Source organism: Mauremys reevesii, linkage group 14 (genome assembly GCF_016161935.1).
Source record: "Mauremys reevesii isolate NIE-2019 linkage group 14, ASM1616193v1, whole genome shotgun sequence".
Lineage (NCBI taxonomy): Eukaryota > Metazoa > Chordata > Testudines > Geoemydidae > Mauremys > Mauremys reevesii.
Window position 1 is genome coordinate 2,473,994 of NC_052636.1, and position 19,657 is coordinate 2,493,650.

The 19,657-nt window shown below is 46.3% G+C and overlaps 1 protein-coding gene across 1 annotated transcript in view; it reads left to right on the top strand.

Annotated features, from left to right (window-relative positions):
* Positions 1–19,657, top strand: part of LOC120381415 — a 450,632-nt gene that overhangs the window by 205,646 nt on the left and 225,329 nt on the right. Inside the window, 1 exon segment of the mRNA XM_039499603.1 lies at positions 11,844–12,955. Within this exon segment, the coding sequence (XP_039355537.1) occupies positions 11,844–12,955 (1,112 nt within the window).

A 19,657-nucleotide genomic window follows, 5' to 3' on the forward strand; every position in this document is an offset into this window, starting at 1 on the left:
GCACAACAACAGTCTTGTGTCTTCTTAGACTATTATGGGATGTTAATCTGGTGTTGATGGACCTTTCCTGCCAGGCAGGGTGTAATGCATTCGGTTGCCAATCAGCACTTCACCTAGATAAAGTCTCTCTCCTGTCTGGTGATTTACATAGTCACAGAGCCTCACAATGCAACTAGTCAGATATTAACCCAGGCAGCAACTCAGTAAAGCATTCAATAAAGACTAAACACACTGTTATAATTCTAATACCTGTTTTAACAATACTAACACAGGGGAGCCAGACTGATTCCAGCCGTGCGTTTGTCCATGTTCAGCTAAGACTTGGGGGGAGCTTTTGCACGAGCTAACACCTCATGTGCCAGTGTCACAGGCGGGCTGGGCAGGGATGGTGTCTCTGGCCTCTTTTTGCCAGAAGCTGGGAATGGGCGACAGGGGATGGATCACTTGATGGTTCCCTGTTCTGTTCGTTCCCTCTGAAGCACCTGGCACTGGCCGCTGAGCTAGATGGACCATTGCTCTGAGGCAGTGGGCCGCTCTTATGTTCACAGTCTCTGTCAGGAGTATCTACTCACTTGGACTCACTGGGGAGCCACAGAAAGGAACAAGATGTGCTGAGGCAAGGAGGCCCCGTTTCAGAGCCCCCGGGGTCACGCTTGCCAAAAGCTAAAACTAGGCCCAGCCCAGGAAAGGGGCACTGCCAGGAGAGACTGGATAAAGGCTGGAGCATCCAACAACTTTGTAAACCTGAGAGAGCTGCCTTGGGGACAGTGACAGGGAGAATCCCCAGAGTGACTCCTTTGATTCTGCTCTTCTCTGGTCTTTGGTTCATGGAATCACAGAACTGGAAGGGGCCTTGAGAGGTAGCTAGTCCGGTCCCCTGCACTCAAGGCAGGACTCAGTATTATCTGGACCATCCCTGAGAGGGGTTTGTCCAGCCTGCTCTTAAATATCCCCAATGAGGGAAATTCCACAACCTCCCTGGGCAATTTATTCCAGTGCTTAGCCACCCTGATAGGAAGTTTTTCCCTAATGACTGACCTAAACTGCACCTGCTGCAATTTAAGTCCATTGCTTCTTGTCCTGTTTTCAGACATTAAGCAGGACAATTTTTCTCCCTCCTCCTTGTAACAACCTTTTATGTACTTTATAGAATCACAGAACGGGAAGGGACCTCGAGAGGTAGCTAGTCCGGTCCCCTGCACTCAAGGCAGGACTCAGTATTATCTGGACCATTCCTGAGAGGTGTTTGTCCAACCTGCTCTTAAACATCCGCAGTGATGAAGTGATCCACTATGACCCCCAGATCCCTTTCCGCAGTTCTCCTTCCTAGGCAGCCATTTCCCCTTTTGTATGTGTGCGACTGCTTGTTCCTTCCTAAGTGAAGAATTTTGGATTCGTCCTTATTGAATTTCATCCTCTTTACTTCAGACCATTTCTCCAGTTTGTCCAGATCATTTTGAATTTTAATCCTATCCTCCAAAGCACTTGCAACCCCTCCCAGCTTGGTATCGTCCGCAATCTGGATAAGTGTAACAGAGAGATTCTGCTACTGGGAGGGTTTCACCCTGTCTCAGAGGGTTACACCCTGGTGGGAGGGGGCTAGGCCTGTACTGGGATAAGGTCACTCTGTGCTCCACAGTGTGGCAGAACCTGGAATGTCCATTAGCAGGGAAACATCCTGGGGGGAATCAGCTTGTGGAATGGACAAAAACCCCACCTGAATTCTCTCACCTTGCCCTTCTCGCCCTGGCAGGCTACAGAATAACATCCACATTTCGCTCCAGATCATCCCCTCCTCCCAGGGGGAAGGAAATGGCTGCAATGGAGCTGGCTCAGGTAAGGGATTATCAGGGAGCTGGTTCTGGGTTCTGCTTGGAGGGAGAGGAGCAGTAAATGCATAGGAGGGTGGGAGCTGCTCGAGGGGGTGGGAGGCAGGAACTATCTAGGGTGGGGAAAGGGGACAGGATGTGACAAACCTGCTGAGGCTTGTGTAATGTAGGGTGTGATGGGTTGTCACCCCCGGGGTGCACTGTGGGGGGCTTCTGGGAACCGCTGTGCCCTCGAACCCTGAAGCTGGGCTGGCCCTTCTCACACTGCTTTGCCGGAGATTCAGCCAGCCTCTCCAGGCCCTGTTATCACCCAACACGACAGCAGGTGGCACCATGCACCCAGCTAGGCTACCTGAGAGCTTTACCTGAACCACTCAAGGACAGAGAGACGACGACAGCCAATTTCCCAGCTCCCCAACCTTGCACACCTGCTGTAATATAAATCCAAAATGATACCATCTTATACTACACAGGGATCTGTATAATGTTGTTGTCAGAGCGGTACCGGTACCGGTGCTTTACATATGCCAGTCCATGTTAGATTGCGATTCTTACAGCGGACAGCTCGCTTACTTACCAGATCAGAGGTCGGGGTCACCAGTGTTGTCAGAGCGGTACCGGTGTGGTGCTCTGCTTTCTCCTTGTTGATATCACTCGGCTGCGTGTGTGAGTTCCCTCTGTGTGCTGCCCCAGCTCTGCAGATAGCTGACACAGCAGACCCAACAAAAATCCCCAATGACCACAGAGTCCAGTAAGATGCAAAGCCACGTCGGCTAGGTTTATTGCGACCTCGGACACAATTGCAGTTCCCTGTAGGTTTCTTAGCCTAACTCAGGGCATACTACGAGAAAGTGCCTCTTGGCAAGGACCCGGCTTAGTGGCGGGACTTTCCACTCCCCCTACGGCCGGACAAAGACACCTCCCCAGGGATGCATTCTTATACACAGATACAAACAAGTTACACATCACACCTGACGTATTAAGGTACAACCTCTCTACGTAGCAAATTACAACCCTTCTACGTATTAAGGCACCGCCTTCTACCTTGTACATGTTGGTTCGAACAAAACAACTCTATCCATCATTTTACCCTTTTGCCCCTGTCATTGGGATGGGTCGGCCTGTCCTTTTATTATCTATGGAATGTTTCAGTATAGTGTGTTCTAGTGCTGTGTTTATGCTAGGTGAATGCAGCATCAGCCCTTTCCGTGCCAGCTTCTGTGAGCAGGGCCTACCTCTGGCTCACAGCTTAACTTTGCTTTATGTTAGCAAAGTCTTGACCATTACTTTAGTTCAGGCCTCAGGCCTCATACTGGGCCTTTATCAGGGCCTGCACTTACTACAAATGTAAGCTCATTAATATCGTTCGCCTTTCCCTTGATATGGGAAACAACAAGCTTATGCTAACCAAGCTCAGATTTTCCCCAGAAACTTCACTCAAAATACACTGATTACGATAAAGCATAAAACAAGTTTATTAACTACAGAAAGATTTTAAGTCGTTATAAGTGATAGCAAACAGACCAAAGCAGATTACTTAGCCAATAACCAAAAACTCAAACCAAGCCTAACATACTGGATGGATAGAATTTGAATTAGCAATTTCTCACCCTGACTGATGATAGGAGCAGTCCCCCAAGTTTCCATACCCAAGCTAGAAATCCCTTTACCCTGGGAGCAGCACTTCCCCCACCTCAGTCTTTGTTCCTCAGGTGCTTCCAGGAGTTCTCTTGTGTGGGGAATGAGGCCAAGAGATGATGTCACACCCCACTTTATGTAGCTTTTCCATATGGCGGGAACCCTTTGTTCCAAACTCAGTTCCCAGTCCAGTCAGTGGAAAAATACAGGTAGCAAAATGGAGTTCAGTGTCATGTGGTCTGGTCACATGCCCTAGCATGCCCTGCTGAGTCATAGTAGCCATGACTCCTAGGCTGGCTGACACATTCACAGGAGGGCTCAGCTCTTCCACGGTCCGTTGTCTTTGTTGATGAGCCTACAGCACTGTCTGGCTTCTTCACTGTTGTACCCGAAAGGCTCGTTGTGGGTGTTACCCAGAGTAAGCACATGTGAAATACAGATACAGAGTCAATATCCATAACTTCAGATACAAACATGATCCATGCACACAGGTAGGATAATCATATTCAGCAAATCATAACTTTTCCAATGACACCGCACATGACGAATCTTGCACAAAATGCCTCATCATTATGTCCTAATGACATTATAATCCTACCACTATGCTGAATGTGGGGTGTAGTGTCAGGTAGGGCCTAATTTCAAGGCACAGGGGTTGGGAACGGAACTTCCCCTCTTTGTGGAACAGGAAATAACCCCCCAGCCAGGGCTGGGAAAACTTCCCCGGCTCCCAGTGCTGGAGCTGGAATCTACTGACACTTCATTAGTTACCACCACCCCCAATCTTTGTGGTAACTGCAAACTTTATCGGTGATGATTTTATATCCTCTTCCAGGTCATTGATAAGAATGTTAAATAGCACAGAGCCAAGAACCAATCTGTGTGGGAAGCCCCTAGAAAGAAATCCACTCGACTGTGGTTCCCCATTTACAATCCCAGTTTTTAATCTATTTAATGTATGTCGTGTTTATTTTGTATCTTTCTAGTTTTCTAGTCAAAATGTTGTGCCGAACCAAGTCATATGCCTTACAGAAGTCTAGGTATATTGCATCAATACTATTAGTTGCAACCAAACTTTTGATCTCATCCAATAAGGTTATCCAGTTAGTCTGATAGGATCTATTGTCTCTGAACCTTTGTTAATTGGTACTAATTATATTACCCTCCTTTAATTCTTTATTAATGAAATCCGTATTCACTACTCCATTCTCTTGCCCAGTATTGATGTCAGACTAACACTCTTGTAATTAGCTGGGTCATCTCTTTTACACGTTTTAAATATTGGCGCAGCATTAGCTTTGTTCCAGTCTTCTGGAATTTCCCCATTGATCCACGTCCTAATTAAAATACAAGAATCAGGGGTCATCAAATGAAATTAATAGGCAGCAGGTTTAAAACAACTACAAGGAAGTTCTTCACACAGCGCATGGTCAACCTGTGGAACTCATTGCCTGAGGAGGTTGTGAAGGGTCGGACTATAACAGCGTTTAAAAGAGAACTGGATAAATTCATGGAGGTTAAGTCCATAAATGGCTATTAGCCGGGATGGGTAAGGAATGGTGTCCCTAGCCTCTGTTCATCAGAGGATGGAGATGGATGGCAGGAGAGAGATCACTTGATTATTGCCTGTTAGGTTCACTTCCTCTGGGGTACCTGGCATTGGCCACTGTCGGTAGACAGGATACTGGGCTAGATGGGTCTTTGGTCTGACCTAGTATGGCCGTTCTTGTTAACAGTCCTCCACACTCCTCCACCAGGTCTTTCAGAACTCTTGCATGCAAGTTATCTGAACCTGCTTATTTAAACATGTCTAACTGTAATACCTGCTGTTTAATGTCCTCATGAGTTGTTGTTGGAATGGAAAGTGTCGTCGTCAACATCTTATGATATGAGTTACATCATCTGTTTTTCTTCAAATCCAGGAGAGAAATATTAATTGAACACTTTTACCTCTTCTGCATTATTTTTGATAATTCTGCCATTTCCATCTAGTAATTTACCACTACCATTGTTAGGGATGAATTTTGTACTTAATATACTTTTTTAAACCTTCCTTCTTATTTTCATTGATTGATCATTGATTTCTGATGGCTTCCCTTACCAATTTTCTACAATTCTGACCTTCTAACTTCTATTCTTTACTATTGACTTCCCCTTTCTTCCATATCTTTTATTTGGAGAGTGTTGGGATTCCTACCAGGGAGCCACCAGCAGGGTCCAGAGACAGCCCCATCTCCTGTATCAAACTCTGGCTAGTGGGTATGTGATAAATGTGACGACCCTGCCTCCGTCTGTCAGGTGGGAGACACAAAGATTCTCTCTTTCTACCCTCTGATGGCTCCTGGCTGCTCTAAGCAAGGTGGGGTGGGACTCTGTTAACATGGGCCTCCCGGAGCCTCCATTTACCTGGTGCTGCTGTTCCGTGAATAGTGGGGCTGTGAGTGGGGCAGCAGGTACTAAGTGTTGGACTCTTGCTCTTTCAGGGGCCGGTGACCTTCGAGGAGGTGGCTGTGTATTTCACCAGGGGAGAGGGGGCTCTGCTGGACCCCGCTGAGAGAGCCCTCTACAGGGATGTCATGCAGGAGAACTACGAGAATGTGACCTCGCTGGGTAAGGAGTCCTGTCCCCTGGGTTATTAGAAGCTGTGGGGTCTCTGAAGAACCTGAGCAGTAATAACTTTATACCTTTATTCATCATCCAAGTTTTGACAAGTTTCCTTGTCCCCCCTTTTTTTGCCTCATCTCCCACCCACTAGTATAATTTTTGGACATGTGCCTTTTTGGTGCCGTCAGTTATTTTAAAATTGCATCGAATGTATCCTTACTGGCTACATTAATAACTACATTAATCACTGTAGCTTTCATGCCTTTTCTTCATTGTAAGAGGAAAATATGCTGCCTGTAGAACTCTAAATTGAGTAAATAGGCGTATGACTCATGCCTGGCTTGTGTGAGAGTCAGATGAGCTCCTCTTTCGATAGGAGAGCGAATAATGTTCCCATTCAGGACCCCACGGGTGAAGGGAGAACAGAGCTGTGGGAGGGCAGGAAAAGGGGGGAGTAGATAATTCTGGAGTGCCAGGACACGGGGAGGGTGTGTGCAGGGTTAGAGCTAAGAAGCAGCAGGGAGGGAGGAGGATGTGAGAGACGAGGAGGGAACACAAGAAGCTCCCAAGGTGCCGGGAGGTGGTGCGGGCTGAGAGTAATGGGAATAAGGGGAGGGGAGTGTGGGGGAAGGGCACCCGGGAAGTGGGCTGGGTGGGTCAGTGGGAGGGAGGAGAGGTTTGGGGATCTAGAGCTGGGCGGGATCCCAGACCTTTAACCCCGAATCCCTGCCCAAGCCTTGTTGCTTTAGAGCCTCCACTCCAGTTTTATTTCTGTTCAGTTTCACTTCTTTATACATTTTCCCCCCAAATATTATTTTATCTGTTGACCTCCCTCTCCCACTCATTACCCCCCCCCCCCCCCCAAAATAACTTCCCCATCTGTGGCAACTGATCCTGAGTCCTTGCTGCATCCTCCCTCCCAGAGCAGGGCCCCTTCCCAGGCACAAACGGGCACTTTGTTGATCATGTCACAGGCTGGTAGTGTAGCCTGTACAATTTTTACACCTATAAGATTACGTATTGCGAAACCATTCACACCAGTCGGGCTTATCTGGATACGCCGATACTGTCTGTTCCCCACTGTTCCCTGCCCAGCTCTGATGCCGCAGAGCCTTGCCTGTGTCCCTGTTCCCTTTTCCCGTTTCCCCCCCTTAACAAACATTCGACATTGATGTGGCCTCATCTGGAGTACTGTGTCCAGTTTTGGGCCCCGCACTACAAGAAAGATGTGGAAAAATTGGAAAGCGTCAAGTGGAGGACAACAAAAATGATCAGGGGGCTGGAGCACATGACTGATGAGGAGAGGCTCAGGGAATTGGGATTATTTAGTCTGCAGAGGAGAAGAGTGAGGGGGGGTTTGATAGCTGCTTTCAACTACCTGAAAGGGAGGATGGATCTAGACTGTTCTCAGTGGTGGCAGATGACAGAACAAGGAGTAATGGTCTCAAGTTACAGTGTGGGAGGTCTAGGTTGGATATTAGGAAACACTATTTCACTAGGAGGGTGGTGAAGCACTGGAATGGGTTCCCTAGGGAGGTGGTGGAATCTCCACCCTTAGAGGTTTTTAAGGTCAGGCTTGACAAAGCCCTGACTGGGATGATTTAGTTGGGAATTGGTCCTGCTTTGAGCAGGGGGTTGGACTAGATACCTCCTGAGGTCCCTTCCAACCCTGATATTTTATGATTCATAGAATCTATGATTCCAATTTATCTTCTCTCTCCTGTTTGACTCAGTTTATATAATAATATTCTCAGCTATACCTTAGCCAATCATTGTGCTGAAATTTAACTAACCAATTCTAACATATTGTAACATCATTCTCTAACCAATTATATCCCACTATCCTAATTAACTTACACCTAGGAAAATTAATTATACAACAGACTGAAACAATTAGAGAACCAGACTGATTAACAAGGTAAAAGTGGTGGCCATAAAGATAAAACAATACAGAAATAAGTGTTTCACAACCACAACCATTGATCAGGGATTTATTGCCACACAGTGTAGCCTGATTTGGAGTGTGTTAGTAATGTTGATTTAATTTATCCACTTAATGTATTTTTATTTAATTAATTTTAATTAATTGATATTAAAATAATTATGGATATTAATTAGTATGGGTTTAGGCTCTCCAATTTGTTTGATCAGAAGAATAGTGAAAAGTGCAAGGTCATGCATTTAGGGATTAATAACAAGAATTTTGGTTATAAATTGGGGACACATCAGTTGGAAGTAACAGAAGAGGAGAAGGACCTCGGAGTATTGGTTGATCAGAGGATGACTATGAGCTGTTAAAAAGGCTATTGCGGTCTTGGGATGCATTAGGCGAGGTATTTCCAGTAAAGATAAGGAGGTGTTAGTACCGTTCTACAAGGCACTGGTGAGACCTCATCTGGAATACTGTGTGCAGTTCTGGTCTCCCATGTTTAAGAAGGATGAATTCAAACTGGAACAGGTTCAGAGAAGGGCTGCTAGGATGATCTGAGGAATGGAAAACCTGTCTTATGAAAGGAGACTCAAAGAGCTTGGCTTGTTTAGCCTAACCAAAAGAAGGCTGAGGGGGGATATGATTGCTCTTTATAAATATATCAGAGCAATAAATATCAGGGAGGGAGAGGAATTATTTAAGCTTAATACCAATGTGGACACAAGAACAAATGGATATAAACTGGACACTAGGAAGTTTAGACTTGAAATTAGATGAAGGTTTCTAATCATCAGAGGAGTTAAGTTCTGGAACAGCCTTCCAAGGGGAGTAGTGGGGGCAAAAGACATATCTGGCTTCAAGACTAAGCTTGATAAGTTGATGGAGGGGATGGTATGATGGGATAGCCTAATTTTGGCAATTAATTGATCCTTGATTATTAGCAAGTAAATATGCCCAGTGGCCTGTGATGGGATGCTAGATGGGTTGGGATCTGAGTTACTACAGAGAATTCTTTCCTGGGTGCTGGCTGGTGAGTCTTACCCACATGCTCAGGGTTTAACTGATCACCATATTTGGGGTCGGGAAGGAATTTTCATCGGGGGCAGATTGGCAGAGGCCCTGGAGGTTTTTCGCTTTCCTCTGCAGCATGGGGCACGGGTCACTTGCTGGAGGATTCTCTGCACCTTGAGGTCTTTAAACCACGATTTGAGGAGTTCAGTAACTCAGACATAGGTTAGGGGTTTGATACAGGAGTGGGTGGGTGAGATTCTGTGGCCTGCGTTGTGCAGGGGGTCAGACTAGATGATCATAATGGTCCCTTCTGACCTTAAAGTCTATGAGTATGAGAAGATAAAAGTTCGTTCTGAATCAGGGCTTCACAGATGTTATAAAAGGACCTTCGGGGGTATGACAGGAAGCTCACACGGAGACAGATCTAGTCATAAAGACCTTTTATTAAAATCAATGAAATAGTGAGCAGGTGGTAAAACAGTTAGAATTACAGAGTTGCAATTGTACTAGTGTTATTCAAGAGATACATATGATAATACAATATTATGTGCTGCAAACTTTGGTTAATACTCACACTCTGTTTTAATAACCTGGTGTTGGAAGATACAGGGCCCCGTCTCTGGTGGTTCCGGCTTCACACCTCTAGCAGAGGAAGCTAATGCAGAGCTGTTAAAGCTGGTTACTCTCTAACTTAACTCAATAAACCTTAAACTGAAATAAAGCGTAGGGAAACCAAGCATAGCCGAGTCCCCTTAAAACTTAAAGTTTGAAAAGAAACAAAGTCCGGTCGATTAATAGTTAATAGGTGTCGTAGATGGGTGGCATCGATACGTTGATGAAGATGGGGACAATGAGGAGTAGATAGATGGGTAGCTTGCCTCTAAAATGGAGAGATTTTTATAGGGCATTGGTTGTAAATCCTTCCCCCACAGAAATGTGAGGGTACCCTTACCCCATAGGCTAGTATGTCTGTGCGTATGGATGACAGGTATGTGCGCTCTTGTGGGATCCTTGTTACGTCTGTGGGTACAACTTTGAAAAATCCCCTTTGCCATCCTGCATTGTCTACTGAGTTAGGCAAAAATCTCTAGACATCTGGTGAGTGTTTTAGCTAGTTGGGTCATCTTTACTTTTCTGGGTAAAGGGTCCCGATATAGATCTGCTAACTTTGCCTTAGCTTAACATAGAGGGTTTTAGCCTGTAGGTCTCTTGCATTACAGCTAAACTTATTTTTAATATAAATCTGTAAACCTATTACATCAAATACTCAAATTTATAAGAAGAGATATATCTATGCAAGCAAGCAGATTAAACCTTAGGGCTACAACAGGATGCTATCCAACTAAGTTTTCTTTAACCATCTTAAGATCTGTTTCTTTATCTGGTGGTGATGGGCACTCTCCGGACAGGATCGTCTTCCTAACAGCCCAATATCACCTTAGTTCAGTGTGACTGGTTTGGGATGTGAGGATGTGACCCTGCGCTTCCCAGCTTATGGCTGCCCCTGCTGCTTAGCCAAAGGCCTTAGCCTAAGAACAAGGCCTCAGACTATCCTAGTGCGAGAAGGCCCATGCACAGGCAGACTGTGATTTTGAGTCTTTGTTTTTATACCCCTGTAACTAGCTAAGTGATAAAATACACCTAAGTTCTTAAAGTATCGGCTTTACAGGCAGGCCTGACTATCTCTGTTCTAACTGTGGGTTCTACCCCTTCCCCCACTCTGTGTCTGTCTTCTCTATTTAGATTGTAAATTCTTCAGTGCCTGGGCCATCTACTATTCTCTGTTTGTACTTTGCCTGGCACAATGGGGACCCACTGTTAGTAGGCCCTGAGGCACCAAGGTAATGAATATGATTTATAATCATAACAACTCTCCTGCCACTTGGAGCCAAGGAAGCTGGCCTTGGGATGTTACTGCTTAAAAATGAGCAGGGATTAAAACCATGAAATATTCTTTGTGACAAGTATCCCACAAATTCCACTGACCTCCCTTGTTTTCTTTGCCTGGAGTAGGGTTTCCAATTTCCAAACCTGATGTGATCTCGCAGCTGGAACGAGGGGAAGAGCCGTGGGTCCCGGACCTCCAGGCCTCTGAGAAAGAAGTGCTCCCGAGAGCTGCCTGCACAGGTGAGGACTTGGTTAAACCAACTCAACAACTGTTTAGGACTGCAGGAAACATTTGGGATGCCCTACAAAGACCCTGTGAGCTCTCCAAGCTCAGGATTGTTCCCTGCAGATGTGGAATCATTATGGCAGATGTCACTCATGACTTCCCTCCTATTCTGACTGACAACTGGCAGCAGGTCCCTCCCCGGTCTCGCTTTCCCCTCAGTGTTCTGGTGAGATGCGGACCAAAAATGATCCCTTCCTCTCTCCTCTGGGGAAGGGTTTGGGGAAAATCAGCTCCTGAGAGGTTTGCTCTCTCCCACACGTATTTTGGTTTGTTCATCCCTTTTTCCATTCCTCTCTCTGACATTTCCTTTCTTTCTGGCACAGAGAGTGACCTATGTCTGGATTCTCTCTGTCTCCCATCAGGTGATGGGATGGTGAGTGAGAATGAGGAGGAGAAACCCCAGCAGGAAGACGCTGAGCAAGTAGAACCATATGGAACGTTATCAGGAAGATCCAAAGGGAAAGTTTCCAGGAGTTGTGCACTCCCAGAAAAAGCCAAAGCCTGTGAGACTCAGCAGAGGCCAGAGGAAAACTTCAGTAGCCACTCAGACCTTATAACTCGTGACAGAAGCCGCTTGGAAGGGAGACGCTACACGTGCCATGAGTGTGGGAAAAGCTTCAGTGGGACCTCTGCCCTTATCAGACATCACAGAACCCACACTGGAGAGAAGCCCTACACTTGCTCGGAGTGCGGGAAAAGCTTCGGTCAGCACTCAACCCTTATCACGCATCAGAGAATCCACACGGGAGAGACGCCCTACATGTGCTCCGAGTGCGGGAAAAGCTTCAGTGATCATTCAGCCCTTACCACACATGAGAGAGTCCACACAGGAGAGACGCCCTACACGTGCCCTGAGTGCGGGAAAAGCTTCATTGATAGTTCAAGCCTCATCTCACATCAGCGAATCCACACAGGGGAGACGCCCTACATGTGCTCTCAGTGCGGGAAATGCTTTAATCACAGCTCTACCCTAAGCAAACATGGAAGAATCCACACGGGTGAGAAACCTTATGGATGCTTTGAGTGCGGGAAAAGCTTTAGTCAGCGTTCAGACCTTATCACGCATCAGAGAACCCACACAGGGGAGAAGCCCTACAAGTGTTCTGAGTGCGGAAAAAGCTTCAGTCAGCGCTCAACCCTTATCTCGCATAAGAGAATCCACACAGGAGAGAAGCCCTACACGTGCACTGAGTGCGCGAAAAGCTTTAGTCAGCGTTCAGACCTTATCACGCATCAGAGAACCCACACAGGGGAGAAGCCCTACACGTGTTCTGAGTGCGAGAAACGCTTCAGTCAGCGCTCAACCCTTATCTCACATAAGAGAATCCACACAGGAGAGAAGCCCTACACGTGCACTGAGTGCGGGAAAAGCTTCAATCACCGTTCAGACCTTATCTCACATCAGAGAATCCACACAGGGGAGACGCCCTACACATGTTCTGCGTGCGGGAAACGCTTTAATCACAGCTCTACCCTGAGCGCACATAGGAGAATCCACACGGGTGAGAAACCTTATGGATGCTCTGAGTGCGGGAAAAGCTTTAGTCAGTGTTGCAACCTTGTCAGACATCAGAGAGCCCACACAGGAGAGAAGCCCTACACATGCTCTTAGAGCGGGTAAAGCTTCAATTGGAGTTCAAACCTTATCACGCATCAGAGAATCCCCACAGGGGAGACGCCCTTCACATGCTCTGAGTGCGGGAAAAGTGTCAAACGGAGCTCTGACCTGATTATACATCAGAGAATCCACACGGGTGAGAAACCTTATGGATGCGCTGAGTGCGGGAAAAGCCTCAAAAATAGCTCACACCTTATTAGACATCGGAAAATCCACACGAGAGACCTGTAATACATGCCTTGATTAGGGCCGGCCAAAGATTTTTATTTTTTTTTTTAATAATCACATTTGCTAATTCCCACATGGTGCACAGATCACTATCTTCACTGTGGTCTCTCAGCTCCCCCAGATGAGTTGCCTGCTTCTGCCTTTTGCAGCTCACCCTTCTTGGGGGTCAGTCCTGTGATCTTTTCTATCAACTCCTTTCCTTCTGAGTCATAGGAGTGTGTGTCCCTCCAGCCAGGAATGTTCATCAGCTCCAGGTGGGGGAGAGGTTTGATCCCAACAAGCTAAACTGAGGCAAAAACTACCTGTGCCTGACATCCGCTAGGGCTGCGCATGGCGTTGGCTGCTCAAGTTAGTGATCTTGGGGTAAAAAGACAATTATAGTTGTAGAGCAGAGGCAGCCCAGGTGCAGGGGTTGGCATTAGCTTTCCCCGTGACCTGACCTAAACTCCATCACTTTTCCTAGTCTAAACTGTGATTAATGTCCTTAAGTCTTGTCAAGTAGTGTCCGGCTAAGCACCATTAGGCCTCAACCTTCCAGAAGTTGTAAGAAGCGAGTACAGTTGAATCCTGCAAGCATGAGCATAATCTAGCTAGGAAGCTTTATCGACTAAAAAGGAAACTCTGTAAAGATAGATACAGACTTGTGGTTACTATGCTCTGCAACCAAATACCTCTTTAAGCTGACTTGAGCATTTTTGAGTCTAACAAATTGATCACAATTAGTTGCATAGAGTAGAGCTGAGCTGAGCACAGGTGCACAGTTCAAAAGTTCAAAACAACTGCAAATACCTCACTGAAACATTTGGCCACCTTTATTGGTTGACCTGTTTTAAAACACGGCCAGCAAATACTGTATAAAAAGAGTTTAAAGGTGTGTGTGTGCATGCGTACGTACGTACGTACCTAAAAGAGGTCACCCTTTGTTGGGCTCCACATACACCCCCGAACCAAAGGGACCTGCGCTTCACCGACTATCTGTGCCTGGCCAGTGCAGGAAACAGTCACCTGAAGGTAATGTATCTTTGGAGGAATGCAGGGTAAGGTTTCAGAGTGGCAAGGTCTGGTTGTGCTCGAGCTAGTTAATCTTAAGTCTGTATTAATATTATAGTTTAATTATATTGGCAAATTGTTTAAGTTGTTTAAAAATAGTATTAGTCAATAGTTAATCAATATATAACAACTGTATATGTGTTGTGCCTTGCTGAAAGCAGGTACGGCGCAGGTGAAGCTGGTAGTTTATAAATCATCATAGCTTTACAAGTCGCTGTGCCTGTCTTCAGTATAAGTTACCATCAAGTTTATCATAAAAGTCCATCAAAGTTTATAAGTTGTTAGCTAAGGTTATAGGTAGGTTGAGGTCAGTACCATATAGTGAATCAATGTCTTAGTATTGCATAGAGAATTGTATTTGTTGGGGGTGGTTACAGTGCGTGTGAAGTTGCTGGGCAATCGGTAACAGTAGCATTGCACGTGCTTGTGACTATTTTCAGTATTTACCTTTGATATGTGCACTTATCGGAACAGGCAGTTAATGCACAATATTACGTGGACTTGTGCTTGTCTCCAGTCTAACTTGCCGTTTGTATTAATCCTCACTCAGTGCTGGTCTTTACTTCTGTTTTTCTTATTCCGTCTGTGTTGTCATTAGAAACCTTTCTGGAGGAATAATTAGTTGTTTGGTTTCTCTTTTGCGGACACTACTCAACCTCATTCCATCTGTGTTGGGTGGTGGGAAGTAGCGATCACCCAGAGCCCCCCTAGGGCTCTGACGTCTGCCTCTCCACGTAAACAAACCCTGAGCATCACGGTTATACTGTTCCCCCATTTCAAAGCCATTGTTAGTCATCAGGTTCCCCTTCGGGAACAAATTGTTTCATTCCCAGTTGCTCTGCTGTTGCTTCAGGTTGTGCTGCAGAGCAGAAATTTTTACTACCATTTTCCTCACTTAAAATGTATTGAACTATAAGAGACCGGCTTAATCTGGGGCTAATATTTCTACCTTCTGTCCCTCTCCGCTAGCCCTCTGGCCTGACCCTTCACACGATACAGGCAGAAGAGAGAGAGCATGGCAAAACAGCTCTCCCTTTTATCATGTCCTTTCTTTCCTCTTGGCTCCCCGCCCCCCTTCAGAGTCAGGTTAGCATTACCTCATCGCCGTCCCAAACTGCCCAAAGGAAAGGGGTGACTCCCCCCAGGGTCTAATGCAGGGATCTCAAACTCAGATCACCACCAGGGCCACATGAGGACTCGTACATTGGCCCGAGGGCTGCATCACTGACACCTTTACATATAAAGATTCAAAATCCCCTCTGCCCCGGCCCTGCCTCCACTCCATCCCTTCCAGGAGGCCCTGCCCTGCCTCTTCCCACCCCTTTCCTGCCCCCATTCCAACCCCTTCCCCAAATCCCCGCCCCTGCCCCACCGCCTCCCGAGTACACGGCTCCCCACTGCTCCCCCTTCCTCCTGGAAAGCGCTAAGCGCCACCAAACAGCTATTTACCTCCAGGTGCTTCCCGCCACCAGGCAGAGGAGCGGGGAAGGGGCGCAGCAGTGAGGGGAGCTTGGCGGCAGCAGGAAATGACTCTGGGGGGCAGGGAGCTTGTTAGGCCACCAGAAATAACTCAGCGGGCCGCATGTTTGAGACCCCTGGTCTAGCAGACTATTCTGTTGCTGCCTAAGCGAGTGTCCGTTGTTCCCTGTGAGGCTGGGCGGGGTTTGTCCCATCCATGCCCTGATGAGGTGTGAACTGCCTCTCTGTTCTTGGAGAGGTTTTGCCTGGGCTTGCTTTAAGCCACGAGGATACAACAAAATGGCAAATGAAATTTAATGTGGATAAATGTAAAGTAATGCACATTGGAAAAAATAACCCCAACTATACATACAACATGATGGGGGCTAATTTAGCTACAACGAGTCAGGAAAAAGATCTTGGAGTTATCGTGGATAGTTCTCTGAAGATGTCCACGCAGTGTGCAGAGGCGGTCAAAAAAGCAAACAGGATGTTAGGAATCATTAAAAAGGGGATAGAGAATAAGACTGAGAATATATTATTGCCCTTATATAAATCCATGGTACGCCCACATCTCGAATACTGTGTACAGATGTGGTCTCCTCACCTCAAAAAAGATATTCTAGCACTAGAAAAGGTTCAGAAAAGAGCAACTAAAATGATTAGGGGTTTAGAAAGGGTCCCATATGAGGAAAGATTAAAGAGGCTAGGACTCTTCAGTTTGGAAAAGAGAAGACTAAGGGGGGACATGATAGAGGTATATAAAATCATGAGTGATGTTGAGAAAGTGGATAAGGAAAAGTTATTTACTTATTCCCATAATACAAGAACTAGGGATCACCAAATGAAATTAATAGGCAGCAGGTTTAAAACAAATAAAAGGAAGTTCTTCTTCACGCAGCGCACAGTCAACTTGTGGAACTCCTTACCTGAGGAGGTTGTGAAGGCTAGGACTATAACAATGTTTAAAAGGGAACTGGATAAATTCATGGTGGCTAAGTCCATAAATGGCTATTAGCCAGGATGGATAAGAATGGTGTCCCTAGCCTCTGTTGGTCAGAGGATGGAGATGGATGGCAGGAGAGAGATCACTTGATCATTGCCTGTTAGATTCACTCCCTCAGGGGCACCTGGCATTGGCCACTGTCGGTAGACAGATACTGGGCTAGATGGACCTTTGGTCTGACCCGGTAAGGCCTTTCTTATGTTCTTATGTTCTTATACATTTTCAGCCTCATAACTCTATATATGAAATTGTAACCTACAACCTTCCTATAACATTACAGTAACGATTACTGTAACAACCACGCGCAGTGCATCACGAGCCTTCCGAACACCCCCAACATGACACTGTGCATTGGATACCACAGTCATTTTATAAAGATGGGGTGTAGGGTGTCCCCCCGAGGTACAGAGCGTCACACATCCCCAAAACCATTCCTCTAACCCCCATCCCAACCCTCCTGTGAAAACAGGAGAGCCAAAGAGGTGCTGTCTCTAATTCACCTGAGGAATATATGCCCTGTTCTCAGAGGAAGCAGACAACAAATGGCCCTGTTAATTGTGCTGTCCTCCACACAGAAATCTCACAGGCGCCGGACACTTATCATCTTGGTTTTGTGGGCTTACCCTCTGCAGAACCAGACATGGAGCACATCAAGGCTTTCAGGATTCATGGCAAGGGATACTTACGATGGGAGGCTCCAGGTGCAGAAATGTCTGTGGTTAAGCAGAATGTAATTCAAGAAGGTAACACTGCCAGCACTTTTATTAGTAGGAGGTTATGGGATTCTTGTGCCTTTTGAGCCAAATGCACATCGTAACTGATGGTTTTAAAGTCTATTGCCATTGCCATGCTCATTGGAAATGATTTTTCAGTGCAGCTCAGACTGTTAGGGTGTATACGCGCAGCAAGAAGAAATACGATGCTGGGACCCCATATGGAAACTGTAAAGCCCCATGAACTGCTGAACGAATGGGAGAGTCTCTCTTTAACGGCTCGGCAGGAGGGGGAAGCAGCATTCTTCCAGGGGTGGGGGAGGTGGAGACCAGTTCCTGGACTGCAGCTGAAGGCACCATCACCTCAGGAAGGGAGGGGGGTAAAGTGCCTGTCAGTGAGAGAACCGGCCAGGCTGTTAGCTGTGATCCCTTTGCAGCAGAACGGGGGTCACAGACTGCTGAAGAGAGCACAGAGGGGGGCGCCCCGAGAAGGAAACGGGAAGGAATAGTGGAAGTACATGAATGTCTCCTTACTGGTCACGTGGGAAAGGATGCCTGGGCAGAGTGGCTGATTCAGCATCTCTGCACCCAGGCACTCGGCCTGTGACTCGGGTTCAGAGAGGATGGACTGTGAAACTGACCTCCCGAAGGGGAGCAGGCACACAGCTGACTTCTCGGGGATAGAGAAAGGGGTGATGGAGGGTACCCCAATCCAGCTCCCTGTTTTTCAGGACACCGGTCCTGATATGCTCGTGGAAATTAACTGTCTCTTTCAGACAGAATGCAAATTCTACTGAAGAAATACTTGTCTGTAAGAACGCAAATGACCCAATTGGCAGAGGGGAGGAGGGCTTCCCCCGTGGTTGGTAAGACACAGAAAGCAGCTGAGGGAGATGCAAATTGAATGTTTTATCCTTACCAGTGAGTTTGTCTGAAGTGCTGGAGAAATCTGCTCAGGTTACAAAGGTTGGGGCATGTCCACTTCCCTTTGACAAAGTGGCGCACTAGGTAATGAACTTACAGCGGCCAGGCTTCTGACCAGTGCAAAATGGGACAGTTCTGGGGGGAACTGGCTGGAACCTATTGATGGTTCATGGGTGGCAGGGACACAGCTGGGTGTGTCCCCGTCTGGCTGGCTGTGTAAGTGCACTGCCTGTCCAAGCCTTGGAGCTTGACATCAGCATCACAGTGTGAGAGGCAGCCCGGCTTGGTGGGTTTGGAGGGTTCAGGTTTCACCACGGGGACCCCCTTAGTGCGCCCCCCACCCAGTGCAATCCACACTAAGGCACTCCTTCCCCCGCTGACCCAGCTCGAGACCTCACTGGGGCTTTCATAAGCAGAAATTTAACAGCTTGTCACCGAATAGTTTACAGACTTCACAGAACGGGAAGTACATATTCAAGCATTTCAGAGGGCAGAGTTTAAGGGATAATTCAGCTATGGAGAAGTTTTCTAGCTGGTGCTTTCCCTGTGTGGATTCCACAGGCAATCAACACTGGTGCACTCGCTGACACAAGCCTGCATCTTGGTCCTTATGGTTGACAATTCCAGCTTACTCCACTCTATGGTGCATCTCCTGAGATCTCTGGGCAAATCAGGGTGAAGTATGCCTGGGATACTGACAACATGACCCAATGCAGTTGGAATGAGGCAAACTTTGGGTTAACATCATTTTGGAAAATTCTTCTCTAATCCAACAGTTTTCTTAAAGTATCCATGAAAACCACATTCAGTGTAGATGTACGAACCCCAAAGATAAATGTGAAAAAACACTAAGGCCAGTTTTGAGGACATCTCCACAGCCTGGCCTAACGGATCAATAGCTACGCTTTAATATCTGGCCTGACTACTGATAAAAATAACTGGTCGCAGATGTTTTTAACAAAAAGAACAAAACAAAAAAACCCACTAGTAATGGCCAATGCGTCCATCATCCTTCTTATAAATATATGTGGACATCTCATCATATGAGTCATGTCTCTCCTTTGCTAACAGGAACTAGGTAAGCCGTACACTCTAACTGGGTAAAAGGTTACACAACTCCCTCCTTGAGTTGTCCTCTGAACAGAAATTGACTTTAGCTTGTCAAAATAAATTCCGTTTGAAATGGAAGTAATTAAAGTCTATACTGATCTGTATTCTCATCCACATGATTTCTCTCCCATATTCCATCACTGCAATCTTTGGAGAATGGTTTTATTTCACAATTCCTTACTAATAAGGGGTAAAAGACCTCAAATAAGCTTTTAAGGATTAGCTACTGTTTCCTATATTACTAATTAAAAGAGAAATATAATCAGAAAGATATTAGAAAAATGAAAGTTATCACATAATTAGTCTCTTGTTCGTTAACAAATAATGAAGTTCATGTTTAATTTCATTGTCACTGGTAACAATAA